Genomic DNA, 14,918 nt, shown 5'->3' with positions numbered 1-14,918 from the left:
TACACAACCCTTTATTTTTTTCTTAAGCATACGTGCAGCGCAAACTGTTCAACCTGCAAGACTGGTTTTGTGTAAGAAAACACTTCAACTAAGGCATCAGAAAACCATCTAGAAATTTATTTGAGTGATTCTGAGAACGTAAAAAGTTGACTTACTGAGTTCAAATGGGAACAAAATCTGTACATTCACATAGATCTGTACATTCACATCCAAAATTATTAAACCCCCAAAAGTCAAATTTTGTAGATAATATTTATAACCTCAAATAAACTTTGCCTATATATTATTTGTCTTCTGACATTCTCCACTGGAAGATCAAACATTGTATTCTCCTTAATGAAACTGCTTTTTCTTGAATGCCCTGGCAGGTTTGCTGTGGTACCATACGTTTTAAACTTACAAACGATGCTGCTAACTGTGTCTCTAGGAACCTTTAGTGTGTTAGAAATGGTCTTGTAGCCATAGTCTTTTTGATGTAATAAAACACAGCTTTTGTGAGAGCTCTTTTGTCTTGACTATATTTGCTCAACTTCAGCACATGTATATAGGCTAAATTTATGCATATACCACAACTAAAGGTAATTAAGTGTCGATATAGAGTTCCCAAAGGCTTAATTTTTTTTTTTTTTTTTTTTTTTACCACAATTTTGTACCCTACCATAAGTGATTTGAAAACAGCAATGTTGAACAGGGGTTGAATAATTCTGAATAGCTGTACTAGGCCTATAAAAATTCCTAATTTTTTTTTCTTTAGAAAACTTTACATTTGTAAATGTTACAGTCTCTGTCGGGTTGAAAAAATTTGATTGCAAGTGTATGTTTACATTCAACGTAATGTGTGTCCTTGAGGTTATTCCGTAGAATACATCCTCATGACGTCATCACGAAACTGAAAGTAACAGGCAGTGGCAGTTCTGCTGTGATAACTGTAGAAATGGAGATTTGGCAAAGTTTACCGCTGGACTGTCTGATCAGTATTTTCTCTCTTCTTCAAGATGAAGATTTAATCAGAGCATCCACAGTTTGTAAGGTAAGCGATAACAACACTTGATGATGATCCAATAGGGCCTAATCGACGTCAGCCCCCATTCTGAACCAGTCGCGTATCCTAGGCTGCTTCTAGAGTCTAGAGTAAGTGCAGACCTCCTGATACGGATGAAGTAGCTTATGAGAGGGTTTATTATTTTGGACACTCCTTCCTTTTGTTTCCATTGGAAAGAAAATAATTGACGTAATCAATCACGCTGAGATGTTATCCCTATAGCCTACTTTACAATTGAAGTAACCAGGGTTGATTGCTTGCAATTGGAACTGTACGTTCTTTTTTTTCATTTTCATACACACATTAATTGCCGCATAAACACTAACACTGACAAATAGTGGACATTGAATTGAAAGCACACAATGAAATATTACACTATGATAATTAGTTAGAAGTAAAAAAAAGAATCCCAGGCGTTCAGACTGCTTCAATGTCTCCTAAGTAAAGAATACACGAATAAGAAAACTCACACACGTTACATTTACAGTACACTTTTACTTATCTACATAGCCTATTATATATACACTGTGGTCTAAAAGTCTCAGATCACACTGAAAACCTGGAAACCTGAAAAAACAGAAGATTTTAGGGATGTGAAAAAAATGTTAAACATTTTACGTGCAGCGCAAAAATGTTAAACATTTTTTTTCTAGGAAACTAGTCAAATAAGCAAATGTGTGACATTGAGCATGTGATCTCGTATAATAGAAACAGTTTCAATAGTGGATCTCACTGTGTATTATTTTCATGCAAATTTAAACTGTTTGTGTAGGAATGGTACTATGCTGCGGAGACACCATGGTTGTGGAGGTAAGTCACTAAAGATTATATGTTGTTAAACATTGCTTAAACAGTAAAATTACAATAAATATCTGTACTTGTTTGGGGACTGTTCATTCCTGGGATTCCAAGGGTCATTCCTGGGATTTGGTGCCTTTTTTTTGTCCACAGAAAAGATCATGATTTTACTATCTTAAAATGTTGAACAATATCCATTTTAAAGCTTTCTTAGTTATAAATAACACCATTTGAACACTAAGCATTATGAAGTTGATTCAAAAAATAATTTGAGAAATTTTACACCATTTTGACCATATATCACTATTTTTCCTATGTCCCCAGGCTTGCGTATCCCATTTTCATGATAAATACAACACTTACTATACATGATTTTTTGCAAAATCTTTACATTGTTGGGTATATCAGTGATTCTCTCTAATGTATAGAGTTTTTAAATGATTACATTTAACAATTATAATGAAGGTTTTTAGCATGTCCCTCAAGTTATTGTCCACTCTGTTATTTTTGACTACTATCTCTTCGAATGAAAGTTGGAAAAGTTAAATGACACCATATCATAAAGCAGTCATCACTTCTTTGGAGGCAAAACAACTTGGGCAAGTTTGTGAGATCTTTTATTATTTTAACTGTAAATATGACAAATTTTATCTTTCAAATTTGATGTGGTCATTCAACCTCCACACGTCTACTCTGTTAAGGGAAATATAAAAAAAAGTTAGTAGAATTTTTTTTTTAATTACAGTGTAAATGAAAAACCTTTACCTCCATCCATCCATTTTTTATGCCACTTGTCCACCCTGTTATTATTTTGTCCACCCTATTAAGCAATTTTTTTTTTTTTTTACAATAATTTCATTAAAATAGCAAAACAACAACAACAACAACAAAAACCTTATAATTCAGTGACAATGAAAATTTATTGGAGAATATCAATAATGTACTTTAAAACGTAATCAAAACCTTAGTTTTTTGTTACAATTTGTATCTGAAAACGAAAAATGTCAAATGATGCATTTGTGAGAAAGTACACTTCAGACATAATATAGCCTAAATATTTTCTGGTAATTTAATAACTGATATTATTTTAAAAGGACTAAATGACATAAGTTGTCTAAGAAAATGTACACAATACCCATGAATTAGAAGTATTTTAAAAAGTTAATTTGTAACAGGGTGGGCATTTTTGATCTACCATTTCATTGATTTTGTTTAATAAATGGTTACGTTTATCTACCTGAGCTTGACCAAAATCATTTTTCAAACGTTTTACATTACTGTATCATGATTACACACACACACACACACACACACACACACAAAATCTTTTAAAAACTGGGTTTGATTTTCTAAATTAAACATGTCCAAATGGCACAGAATACCAGGAATGACCCATAAATAGCATAATTAACTATTTAACTATTAACTATTAACTCATAAATAACAACAAATCCTTGTGTAGGAGAATGTATCTGCAGAGATGGAGTTTCTGCAATGTTTCCCAGCTTCTCTCAGACACGGAGACACACTCATGGAAAGCTTATTACCTGCGTCGTTCTCACCTAGAGATGAAAATGGAAACCGGCAGGTCATGTGCAGACTACACATGCAAAAGCCTACGAGGCCATAAAGGCAAGTGATCTCATCCAAGAGCTCAGCAAACATGTAGCTTATAATGCCAATACAAATCACATCAAGGGCTATTTTGAATTCTCTTTAGTTGATTTTATGTGACACTACATTGACATGCAACCAAATAATCTGTAAAGTTTATCAGATTGGAAGGGGTGGTGTAGACCTGAAATAATAATAACTATAAATGTTGAATCCAACTGTTTTCTCAGTTGGATTCAAAAATACCTCATGCACATACACAGTGCCATGATGTGTATATTTACATACGTTTTACGTCGTTTCTTTTCGTCATTCGTCTTATGAATTGTTCAGTGGAGGAGACTAAATGTTTACTAAATATTTGCTAAAACAACAATTACACTCACTGTAGCACCGGTGACATTTTCTCTGGTTCTGAACGCAGTTTCTATTTTCCAGAATACATGTACTACACATGTAAATAAATATGTGAATGTGAATATGTAAATGAATCTGAAATCAGATTGGGGTTCAGTTGGATTGACGAAAATCAGTGCATGTGAGTCATTCTCTGATTCCATAGGCAGGATTGTTGGTTTTGCATACTTGGCTGGAAACGATGGCTGCTCAGATGTTTGGAAGCGCACTCCGGTTGTTTGCAGTGCATCGACAGATGGCACAGTCAAAGCGTGGGACATTCACAAGGTATTACATGCTTTCTCATTCATATAAATGTGTGTAGATATGAAGCTGGATCTCAAAAAATGCCTGGGACATATTTCACCTCCAAATCAAAAGAGGAAAAAGCAGCTTTATGCAAACAGAGTTCAGTTCTGCTGTAAAGCAGATCTAAAAAGACAATAGTGCCATTGTTCAGTGTTCATTCAGTTCCATTCAATAACTGTGTAAAATTAATCAATTATGGAATGAGTTCAATTCATCTATAAAGCAGCACTGCAGAAAACAGTGATGTCATCACATCAGCTCAGTTCAGTTCTCATCCAATAATGTCAGTGCTGTCAAATTAATAATATTTTTAAAAATATATATTTTTTTTAATATATATATTTCACCATTGTACATGGCAGGGTGACTGTATGGTTTCTCATATTTATTATAAAGAAACTGAAGCCTATTGTAAGAACTATTTTTATGACATTTTGTGCTATGACATTTTTTAATACGGAAGGCAGTCTTGCGGAAGCTAGTTATTTTACTTTATAACATGTTAAATATGGATATTTGTTTTACACAAATGTATCGTTTCGCTTCAGAAGGCCTTTATTAACCCCCCGGAGCCGTTGTGGATTACTTTTATGATGGATGGATGCACTTTTTTAAGTGGTGGTTTCCATGCACTGCCTTTATAAAGCTTGGGAGCATCAGGGTGATTATTAATATAAATCTGATTGTATTTGTCTGAAAGAAAAAGTCATATACATTTAGGATGGTTTGAGGGTGAGTAAATCATGGGGTAATTTCCATTTTAAAGTGAACAAGCACATCGAAAATCAAGAATGACAGTTTTTGATTCACCTCTTGTTTCATGCAGGGTATTAATCTATGGTCAAGTCCTGCCCAAAGCCCCATGCAGGACATCACAGTTGATCCGGTGCAGTCTGTCGTTGTCACGTCTGACAGCACAGGAACAATCAAAACCTGGAAGGGTGCAACTGGAGAGGAGGTATCCTCCTTTATGTCTGGATTCTCTGAGACCACACTACTTTCATTCAACAACAAAGACAGCTCTTTTCTCTTGGTAGGCTATAATTTATAGACTTCTTTGTTAAATGTGTAGCTACACAATGAATATGTAGTATGTACTGTAGACTTAAATTAAAATCTTTCATTTTTAGGTGGGAACTATTTTAGGTTCTCTGCTCGTCCTGTCTTGCCCTGTACTGTGTGAAGTCTCAAGGCACATGGTGTGCGACTCCTTCAGGCTAAACCTCCTCCTCTCATCGCCAGATAGAAAATGGATACTTGCTGCCTCCAAAGAAAAATTTGACTCGAGTCCAAAGGTAAACCAAGCACCCTAAATTAATTTCAGCCCATTTCATCATTGGAATATATATATATATATATATATATATATATATATATTAATATTCACAAACGAACACATTAATTTTTAAGCCTAAATACAATTGGAAGAAGTAAAAACATAAGCTATAAACAAACTGCACTACGGTCACAACTTCAACATCACCATCAAGCTTCCGACAACTCTTTCGGTCTTTGTTTAAAAAACATTTTCCCTTAATGTTTGAGTTTGCATAGTTTTCAAGAGAGCGATTACCGATTATAAACACACCGAGGCTGTGAAAGCAGACTAGTTTACCAGTTCCGTGTGATGACGTTTAATGTCCCTGACAACATCTGTAGTCCCATTACTGATGTATTTTATGTCATAGAATAAATTGTGAAAATATCTTGAGCTTGTGTTCACCACAAGGTGGCATTTAACAAAACAACAAACAATTGACTTTAGGACGATGGAACCGGAAGTGATAAAATGACACTTGTTTCCATGTTTTGGCCTACAAAAATACATTATACCTGCAGATCTATATTATCTATAACCATAACAGCATTATAGACATCCCATTTGAAAAGTATGTTAAAGTTTGTTTGGAAATGAATGACAACTGGTGTGTTTTTGCGGAGGTTTTCTACAGTGAGAGTGTGTGCTGCCCTGCTGAAGATGAGGACAGTCTTAGTCATAGTCTGCCAGTCACTGGGTGTTGTGCCGCTGTCTTCCTCCCGTCTCAACCGGCACGGCTCGCAGTGATCCAATCTGATGGCCTCTTCAGCAACAAAACAATCTCAGTCTTTGACCTGACCTTAAAGGAATCCAAGTACAAGAAGGAACCACAAGGTTGGCCTTAGAAATATATTGTTTTTTTTTTTTTGCCATAGGTTTAATGAATATTATATTTTTGTTTACAATTTTCACATACCTACAAATTACAATTGAAAGTGTTATAATGCAATGATATTTACTGATACAGTATGTCATTAATTCCCACTTTAGCTCAGCAAGTCACATCTTTTCGGGTAGAACTGAGCCATCGATCAGATGTCGTTCTTGAGGCGAGAGGGAGCAGCACTCTTCTGGTTGCAGACGGAAAACATCTGAAGGTCTACACATTTAAAGGAGAACTTGTAGCTAGTTTTGAAGACCATTTACAGCCAATCACTTCTCTTTGTGTGGTAAGCTGTTTGAACATCAACTTTCCCTGTGAATGGTCTCACTTATAAAACATGAATTGTGCTGATCTTGCAGGACAGTTTTAGGGTGGTGACAGCATCTCGTGACCTTTCTCTCAGAGTCCTGACCTGGAGAAATGATCCAGAACACGGGCTTACCCTTGCAAGCCAGTATCATTTGCTCGGAGGCTCCCTCACAAGGTCCAGGTACAGCATTATCACCCACACTGGAAAGTGATGTTTACTTGCACCGTGTTTTGACAGCTATTTTGCAAATTGACTTTTTTCTTTTAAATGTATTTCCAGAGGATTCACCAGAGTTGCCTGTGATTATTCGAGTATTGTGGCCTCAGTGGATTCATTGGATGGGAAGGATGTTTTGAAGGCTTATACCTTTGATTTCTGACCTCGAAACCACCAATTGTATTCAGATCTTTTGCACTCACTGACCAGATCCATGTTTAGCATGATAGCGCAAAAGATGCTCTTACATGAATGAGACAATACATTTTTTTTTCATAAATATCAAAACAGTTAAACAGTTAAATGGCTGTAATAGTTTGCATAAAGAATAACTTTTCTTTTTTGTAATAAGCTAATCACAGGACATCACAGCTGATCCGTTAGCCTATACACCTTCAGTTGATCAGTTAGCCTATACACCTTCACATGTAAAATAAAGACTGTGTTCATTCATTTCTAGTTTGCATACAACCTACTTATTTTATTACAAATAACTGTACAAACATGGTACAAAAATGAGAGGTTTCAGTTGCAATGCTTTTCAAGTATTAAAACCATGGCACATAATAATATACAGTGTGTGATTTTTACAGCAAAACAATTAAGCATACAAGATGCATTTTTCAGCTTTTACAAATAGGAACAATATCATGTAGTCTATCTGTGGACTAAATTACAGTGTGCATGACATCATGTATTCTTCATATGAACCAAGACCTGAGGAACAACCAAAGATTTTAATAATGAGTCTCCCATGACACTGCTTCTCAGTCCTGTACCAATCTTCACCGGTTACTAAGAAACTGCAGAAGCAGATGTGTAGAGTTTTTCTTTGATGATTGACAAAGATGTAAACTAATTCTGTTTGTAGTTAAGGTGTTCAGTTAGGTATTGTTACCTGTGTTACACCTCAAACTCGTTCATGGCAGCTGACCTCAAATGATGCAGAACAAGCTTTAAGACCTTTTTCATGATTTCGTGGACACTCTTCCCACCATCTGTGTTTTTCATCTGAAAAGAGCACCAAAGTGAATACAAGTATGCATGTAAGCATTTAGGCACATCTTTAGAATGACAGACAGTACCATTGTGAAAGCTTTTGTTGCTTGCTCCAGAAAAGCGCTCTCGACTTCCTCAGGTATTGTGAATAAATGAGCAAAAGAGTCCAGAATACACATAACTGTTTCTCTTGAAGCCTGGTAATAAGAATGGATTCAGATCAAGGAGCAAAATTAGTTTCATTTAGAATTATGCATGGAGTGTCTCTTGTTATCTTACCCTATCTAGGCTGCTGAGGACAGTCTTGGGGTCCTGAATGGTCTCTTCTAGCGTGTGAACATCATGAGCTGAGATGATTGGTTCTTTGAGCTGCTCCAGCCAGGACCACAAGATTCCAGACAGAATAAATGGGTCTTTTTCCAAACACAGTCGCTCCCAAGCACCCTGGCGATTAAGATTGGTCTGCAGAGAAGAATGAACATATGTACTAATTTTGCATTCAGAAAACTAAGTTCATATTTTCTATAAGATGTGAAATAGATTGTTGTTTAGCCAGATAAGACAACAACTAGGTCCTGCATGCAGAGCTGCCTTTCTTCAGCAGGACAGTGAGGATGGATGGGAGGTAGGCAGACTAAGGGGCCGCTCACACAAAACACGTTCCTATTCCAAGGCGCTACTTTACCATTGTTTTTCTATGTAAACGCACTAAACGGACCCCCCCATTCCACTGCCACCATTCCACTGCCAAACGTTCTGTGTGAATGAGCTCTAAGCCTTTACATGCTGAAGCAATTGAAAGGACTGGGATGCAGTTTTCAACACCTGGTCACATAAACCCCTGCCTTGTTGGTTCAAGAACTAAGCTAGGCATTTTAATGAACTGAAAAAAAGATGCTGAATTTTTTGCAGCATTCATTTCACAAGTTCACACTTTCATTTATTGAAGAGGAGGTATACATATTTTGGCCTGCTTGACTGGAGCCTGAAGTGTCCCCCTAGGACTCACTTTTCTGGTTTTAGTGGTGACCAACCAGCAATGTGCAGTTTGGTTGGCGAAGGGATGCTGGAAGAACTAGTAGGACAGAGTTAAGCAGTCATTTATATACACCTGCTCAGGCACTGATTGGTCAGATTTAATGAACATGTTTCTCATTAACTTTTGTCAAAAACTATTTAAAACAATGAACTAAGAAAAAAATAAGAAGCCATTCAGCCATGCAACCTCTAAAATGGTGAAGACACAGTAGGCAAGATCATGTTTGCCTTAAGTAGAACAGAAAAAAAACTGGTCTTGCCTGAGACCATAAGCCAAAGCCTAGATTCAGATCAAGACCTAGATTCAGATCAAGACCTAGACCACAAGAGCAACACTTCAAATCTGATGGGAGATTATAAATTCAATTGTAGAGCAGTTCCCTCTTAAACTGAGCACAGGTTTCCCAAAAACCAGCTACCGAACTCATTCTGCTAAACAGGAAGACTCATGTCCAGAGGTATGTTTTTTCTGAAGCTCCTAACCCACACCATAGACTTTTATGCTTCTTAGTTCATCATTACATGCACCTATACCTGCCAAGCAGCCACTTTCTGAATTTGTTCCTTTTCTCCATCCTTCTCAAGGTCTACCGCGAGGGACTGAGCCACCAGGAGTCGCCGTGATTCCAGAGACAACTCGGACTGGACAGTAATGAAGGGCACCTCCGAATGGTCTTTTCCATGAACTTTTTTAGTCTCGTCAGAGTCAGAACTTTGCTTGCAGTCTTTCTTCCAGAAAGACAGTATCCTGGCGATGCTTGTGGTGTTTTTCTCATCCGAAACGCCTAGAGATTGGCTTCGCTGCAGGACAGACTGCCTCCTGTTTTTGAGCAGTGGAGATCCTTCTGTCTGGTCCATAAGTGTTTTCAGCTCCCATATATTGTTGGTTGAGCTGTAGATGGGATTGTCCTTACAAGCCCCCAGAGAAGGAGGGACATAGTTCTGGGAAACTCCCAGCTGATTGCTGCTGGTGGATGAGTGGATGCTGGCTAAAACACAGAGAGGGTTATCTAAGAGGTTTAAAGACACTGCTAACCTCCGCAGGTCAGACTCGCTGTAGCTAAGGCTCTTACGGACATAGTAAAGAGGTTGTGAGTTGTCTCGATTGGCTCTGGGTAGACCTGGAAGACGTGGCCTGATGATAGTCATCCCATTTCCCATGATCTCTCTGTTTAACTGATATATTGAGTTTTCATTAAACGTTTTCTCTGCCACAGGTGTGATGTCTGGAACTTCAACAATGTCCTCCTCAATAACCTGACGATTCTCTGCGATGTCCAGTAGAAGCCTGCAGATGAGGGTGACAAGCTTTGGCACGTATCTCAGCTGCCGAGCCTCATGTCCGTGCAGTATATTTTTCTGCCGGATCAAATATTGTGAAAGAGAAACAGGTGGCGCTCTCGGCTCAGCTTTAGCAAACAAGTTCCTTAGGGGAACTAGGAACTGAGCAAACTGCCTGACACACTGGAGCTGTCCTCTAGTCTGGATCGAATTTGGTCGTTTATCTCGAACTAACAGAATGGCTTGGTCTGCTGTCATCTGTGTAGTGAACAACAAGAAACAGGCCAGCAACACACCTATGACAAAAATTTGTAAAAAGAGTTAGTATCCAGCTAGCGTACATATATCATAACACTGCATTTTGATTGAGGCTAGGTTGTTGCAGTACCATTTTTTTTTTTACTTTCTAGGAACCACACCTAAATTAAACAAAATATTGTAACCAAAACATGACATGCAGTATTTGTATTACCAAAAATGATCAGTATTGGGAAAGGACTAAAAGCCAGGACTCAAACTCAGGTTACCTGAAGTGCTGTTGCGCTATATGTTGGAGCACTGTTCAACAAGCCCTGAGACCTTTTAAAAACATTTGGTTACACTTTATTTTAATGTAAGGTAATTGTATAGTGATATTTATTAACTACATGTAGTGATATTTATTAACTACTAACTGGGAAACTCCCAGCTGATTATTAACTAGGGTTTGGGTTAGGTTTAGTTATAGGGTTAGGTGTAGAGTTAGTTGCATGCAATTATGCATAATTTATAGTTATTACTACTGTAATTACATGTAACATGTGTAACAAGAACACTATAAAATGAAGTGTTACCAAAATATTTTGTGCTCGCAGAGTAGCGCTTACGCAGATGCTTTTATCTAAAGTGACTTACGCTAGCATTATTACCGAGACAATCCCTCTGGAGTAACCTGAGGTTGAGTGTCTTGCTTGAGGACACAATAATGATAGCTTATGGCTGCCAGCAACCTTACAGCGCTTAAGCCTATAAGCCACATCACCCAAAAAAGGATGCCACCACTGCTCCACTTTCATTAAAACGTAATGTAAACATGCAAAACAGAACTATACCTGTTCTGCCAAGCCCCGCATGACAGTGAACAGCGATTTTGCCTTCTTGAATGGCAAAAGACATGACTTTCACCATATCCAAGACTGATGTGAGAGACACCACACCATAGTCATTCCATCTAAAGTTGTAGAAATATACTAAAACAGAGCAACAAGAGTACCTTTATAACCTGAAGACATAAGAACAACCACAGCTACTATGTTATTACTTAATTACTTTAAGAAGATTCTTTATATCTTTAACCTCTTTAGGTCACATTACACAGGAAAGCACATTTTGACATCTAAAAGTTTGGCAGAATTAAATGTTACTCACTTCCAGCCTGCATGAATGTCTCCGGTTGGTAAGTAAAGCCACTCTCGGGATCTAGCGGGTTGCCACAGCTGGCATGTTCGCCAGGGCATTGGAGGTTAATGACGGTCTTCAAACCACATCTTAACATGATGAAACGTAATTATAAGAGTGTACCAAACACATGCCCCAGAACCAGTTTTCTAAAGGCACTTTTAGTTAAGATAATCCGTTTTACCTCAAAAACTGATCTATGATGTCGAATTTTTCAATAATTTCAGTAGAAGGACGGGCCATGGCGAGCAGATCATCAGTGATCCTAGAAAAAGAGGCAAAAAGGAACCATGAATTAACAACAAATCTTTTAATATGGGCTATTATCGCATCAAACTTCAAACTTGAATTTATTGAGGTAAAATCTTAAAGTTGAAATCTTTGGCATGTAAAATGAAATATAAGTAAGCCTTTAGTTATAGGTTGACTTTCTGAAAAGGAATCCAGACATGATGGGGGGGAATCATTATTTTTGCAATTCTGTTTGGCACATATTAAGAAAAAAAATCAACACAATGAGAGATCTCAGCACATCATATAGAGAAGGTTCATAGTCAGACTGCCAAAGGCTTAACCTTTATATCTGAAGACCTCTAAATTCCCTTGTTTAAGTGTACAGGTAAGTGCATGCAGTGTACCAAGATGAGTAGATTCCTCTGATGGCCTGGTTGTCCTCGGTCCAGTGTGAGGGGTCCTCGTACTTGCAGGCCTGTCCTCCACATCCCATGGAGCACTGCATATGGCAGGGAATTACATAACGCAGAGCCTCTCCAACCATTGTGTATTTTGCTCTGGGAACCCTGGAACCTGTCACTTTAAAAAGACAATCATAATTTAGAGTACAATCACTTTCAAACTTGTATTAGTGAAAGACTGTGTGAAAAATTTCTTTAAGAGTCTACTCAGGTGAGCAAAACCATTCGCCAACTGATGAGATTGGCTCAGTTCTGCAATACAGCTGTCTAGTAGATGCTAGAAATCCTTGTTGCTTTATTGATTACAGCAAGAAATCAAAATGCCTTTAAAAAGGCAAGATGATGGTTCTTGTAAAGTCTGACTCTAGAAGAACAGAGTGTAACATTGTTCTGATGGTTATTATTTGTCTATAAAAACAATATATTTACACTGTGGCTGTAACTTTTTGCCATTGCTTACCAAAGTCCATGATACTCCCTCCTCCATGGCAATATCTGTTTGGGCACAGGAAAAACGAATTAGCATTACAGATTGCAAAGAGGTCATTTCAAGACCTAGGCTAAATAAATAAATAAATAAATATTAAAAAGCTCAGACACTGCTGTTCAAACGTTTGGGGTTGGTAAGAGGATTTTTTTTTTTTTTTTTTGAAAGAAGTCTCTTCTGCTCACCAAGGCTGCATTTATTAGATCAAAAATACAGTAATATTATGAAATGTTTTTACAATTTAAAATCACTGTTTTCTATTTGAATATTTGTAAAATGCTATTTATTCCTGGGATGGCAACAGCATCATTACTCTAGTCTTCAGTGTCACATGATCCTTCAGAAATCATTCTTATATGCTGATTTGCTGCTCAAGAAACATTTATTATTATTATCAATGTTGAAAACAGTTGTTGCTTTAATTTTTCGTGGAAACCATGATACTTTCCCCCCCTGAGCATTCTTTAACAAAGTAAAAAAAAATAATAATTTGAAAATGAAATCTTTTTGTATTATTGTCTTTACTGTCACTTGTGATCAATTTAATTTCCTTGCTGAATAAAAGTATTAATTTCTTTCTTAAAAAAATAAAATAAATACAAATCTTACTGACCCCAAAATTTTGAACAGTTGAGTACCTCAGTTTGATTTTAGATTATAGCCTCCAAATCACAGGTAAAAGGTTTGGGTTTGGTATGGTACAGGTTTGGGATGGTAGTGTGCCATGAAAATAGTCACAATGCACAAAATCAGGTTTCATTCTTTATGCAAAATATGAAGTTTGGTTTTGATTTTGGGATGAAATGTGAAATTCATGGAGTTCCAGGAATCCAAGGCTTTTCAAATCAAGAATAAAACTGGTCTTCATACAAAATGTATTTACATTTTTATAAATTCACCTTTTATTTTCCGTGTACACAGTGAATTCACTGACATTCACTGACACTTTTGCAACCATCATGTGAATTTCTTCTAAAGAATGAGTTGTGATTACTCACCCAAACACAGCTAGAGAAAATGAACTGTACTTTCTCTTTGATCCATTGAATCCACAGCTGATTTGATAACTTGATGTTAAGAGAAAAAAGCAAATGTCACTTTATCATTTGTTTTGTCTTCCTTTAAGATGCACAATTTTCTTCACTGTGCAAAACTTATGGATCCATCCAGATACACTGTACATCCTGGTCATTTTCAAACTGCAAGTGTTTGAGTGAAGGTAAAGTTAATCCTGCTGTTCTCTTGCCATGCAAGCGGTCACATCAAGCCAAAGAGTGAATAAAGCAGCTATTTCAGACTCCCAAAGATTTACCAACTAATCCACTTACTCCTGAAAAAGCCCATTTCTCTGGCCACTGACCTCAGACGCACAGTGGCTCTGTCTGTATTCTAGCTGTTTGAACTCTTATTTTGCGGTTTTATTCCAAAAGAAAATGAGGGGAAAACAATTTCCTTCAACGATCGCCCAGAATTTCAGCAAAGGCATAAAATAATTTCTCCTTTTTTCAAAATTGGAGTACATAAACACTGGATTTAGCAAGCCCCCCATCCTGCAGATATTGAGTTTCTTTTTGTTTACGGTTATTAATTCAACTATTAAAGAGGTCAATACAGATTGTACTGAACGCAGTAACTGAAAATGACAATGAGGTGAGGCTCTCAAAGCTTTGCAAACTGATCGACTTACAGCAAATCTGATTAACTTCCTGCTTAGGAGACTCTAAGCAGGAAGTTAAACAGCTGACGCACTGCTCCACTTTTACTTAATCAGCACCAAATACACTGAGCCAAACTGATGCTGGCTGTGATATAGGGAGACAATACATATTTAAAGGCAAAAGCCACTTTAAATGAATAAAAAAATAAAACAAATTATTGTTTATGAATAAAGGACATAGATGACAAATAATCATACATTGTGCACACCAGTAATGGTAACCCTGATTAAGTGTCACCGATGACATCTTAACCCTAAAATGTCAACGTATCCCCTGAGATACAATAACATTTGGAGTCCCCTCCAAATATTGTAAACACGTGAAATATATCAACTTTTATCTGAAGGCGAGTAGATTTCCCACTACAGGTAGTCATG

At 37.0% G+C, this 14,918-nt stretch overlaps 2 protein-coding genes across 9 annotated transcripts; one reads left to right on the top strand and one right to left on the bottom strand.

Annotated features, from left to right (window-relative positions):
* The first annotated feature begins 854 nt into the window (after positions 1–854).
* Positions 855–7,458, top strand: fbxw12 (F-box and WD repeat domain containing 12). Of its 2 annotated transcripts, none has more exons than XM_051880553.1 (10): positions 855–1,030; positions 1,815–1,852; positions 3,303–3,476; positions 4,021–4,138; positions 4,986–5,192; positions 5,290–5,454; positions 6,101–6,311; positions 6,468–6,574; positions 6,720–6,850; positions 6,950–7,458. In XM_051880553.1, the coding sequence occupies exons 1-10, from the start codon at positions 935–937 to the stop codon at positions 7,047–7,049; spliced, it is 1,347 nt and encodes a 448-aa protein (XP_051736513.1). In that variant the 5' UTR covers positions 855–934; the 3' UTR covers positions 7,050–7,458. The 2 variants fall into 2 exon arrangements, with proteins under 2 accessions (XP_051736513.1, XP_051736512.1); XM_051880552.1 differs by having other exon boundaries at positions 6,468–6,646.
* Positions 7,360–14,539, bottom strand: ptpdc1b (protein tyrosine phosphatase domain containing 1b). 7 transcript variants are annotated; one of them, XM_051880527.1, is made up of 11 exons: positions 13,822–14,539; positions 12,797–12,831; positions 12,544–12,700; positions 12,280–12,454; positions 11,826–11,906; positions 11,612–11,730; positions 11,296–11,433; positions 9,458–10,500; positions 8,165–8,347; positions 7,972–8,082; positions 7,687–7,897 (listed from the first exon to the last, which is right to left on the bottom strand). In XM_051880527.1, coding segments are annotated over exons 3-11 (1,959 nt in total). In that variant the 5' UTR covers positions 12,545–12,700; positions 12,797–12,831; positions 13,822–14,539; the 3' UTR covers positions 7,687–7,789. The 7 variants fall into 7 exon arrangements, with proteins under 7 accessions (XP_051736483.1, XP_051736484.1, XP_051736487.1 ...); XM_051880523.1 differs by lacking the exon at positions 12,544–12,700 and adding an exon at positions 7,360–7,603 and having other exon boundaries at positions 7,785–7,897; positions 12,797–14,539; XM_051880524.1 differs by lacking the exon at positions 12,544–12,700 and having other exon boundaries at positions 7,557–7,689; positions 7,785–7,897; positions 12,797–14,539.
* Positions 14,540–14,918: the final 379 nt, after the last annotated feature.

This window comes from Ctenopharyngodon idella, chromosome 22 (assembly GCF_019924925.1).
Source record: "Ctenopharyngodon idella isolate HZGC_01 chromosome 22, HZGC01, whole genome shotgun sequence".
Taxonomy (NCBI): Eukaryota; Metazoa; Chordata; class Actinopteri; order Cypriniformes; family Xenocyprididae; genus Ctenopharyngodon; species Ctenopharyngodon idella.
This window is presented reverse-complemented; position numbering and strand designations above follow the sequence as displayed.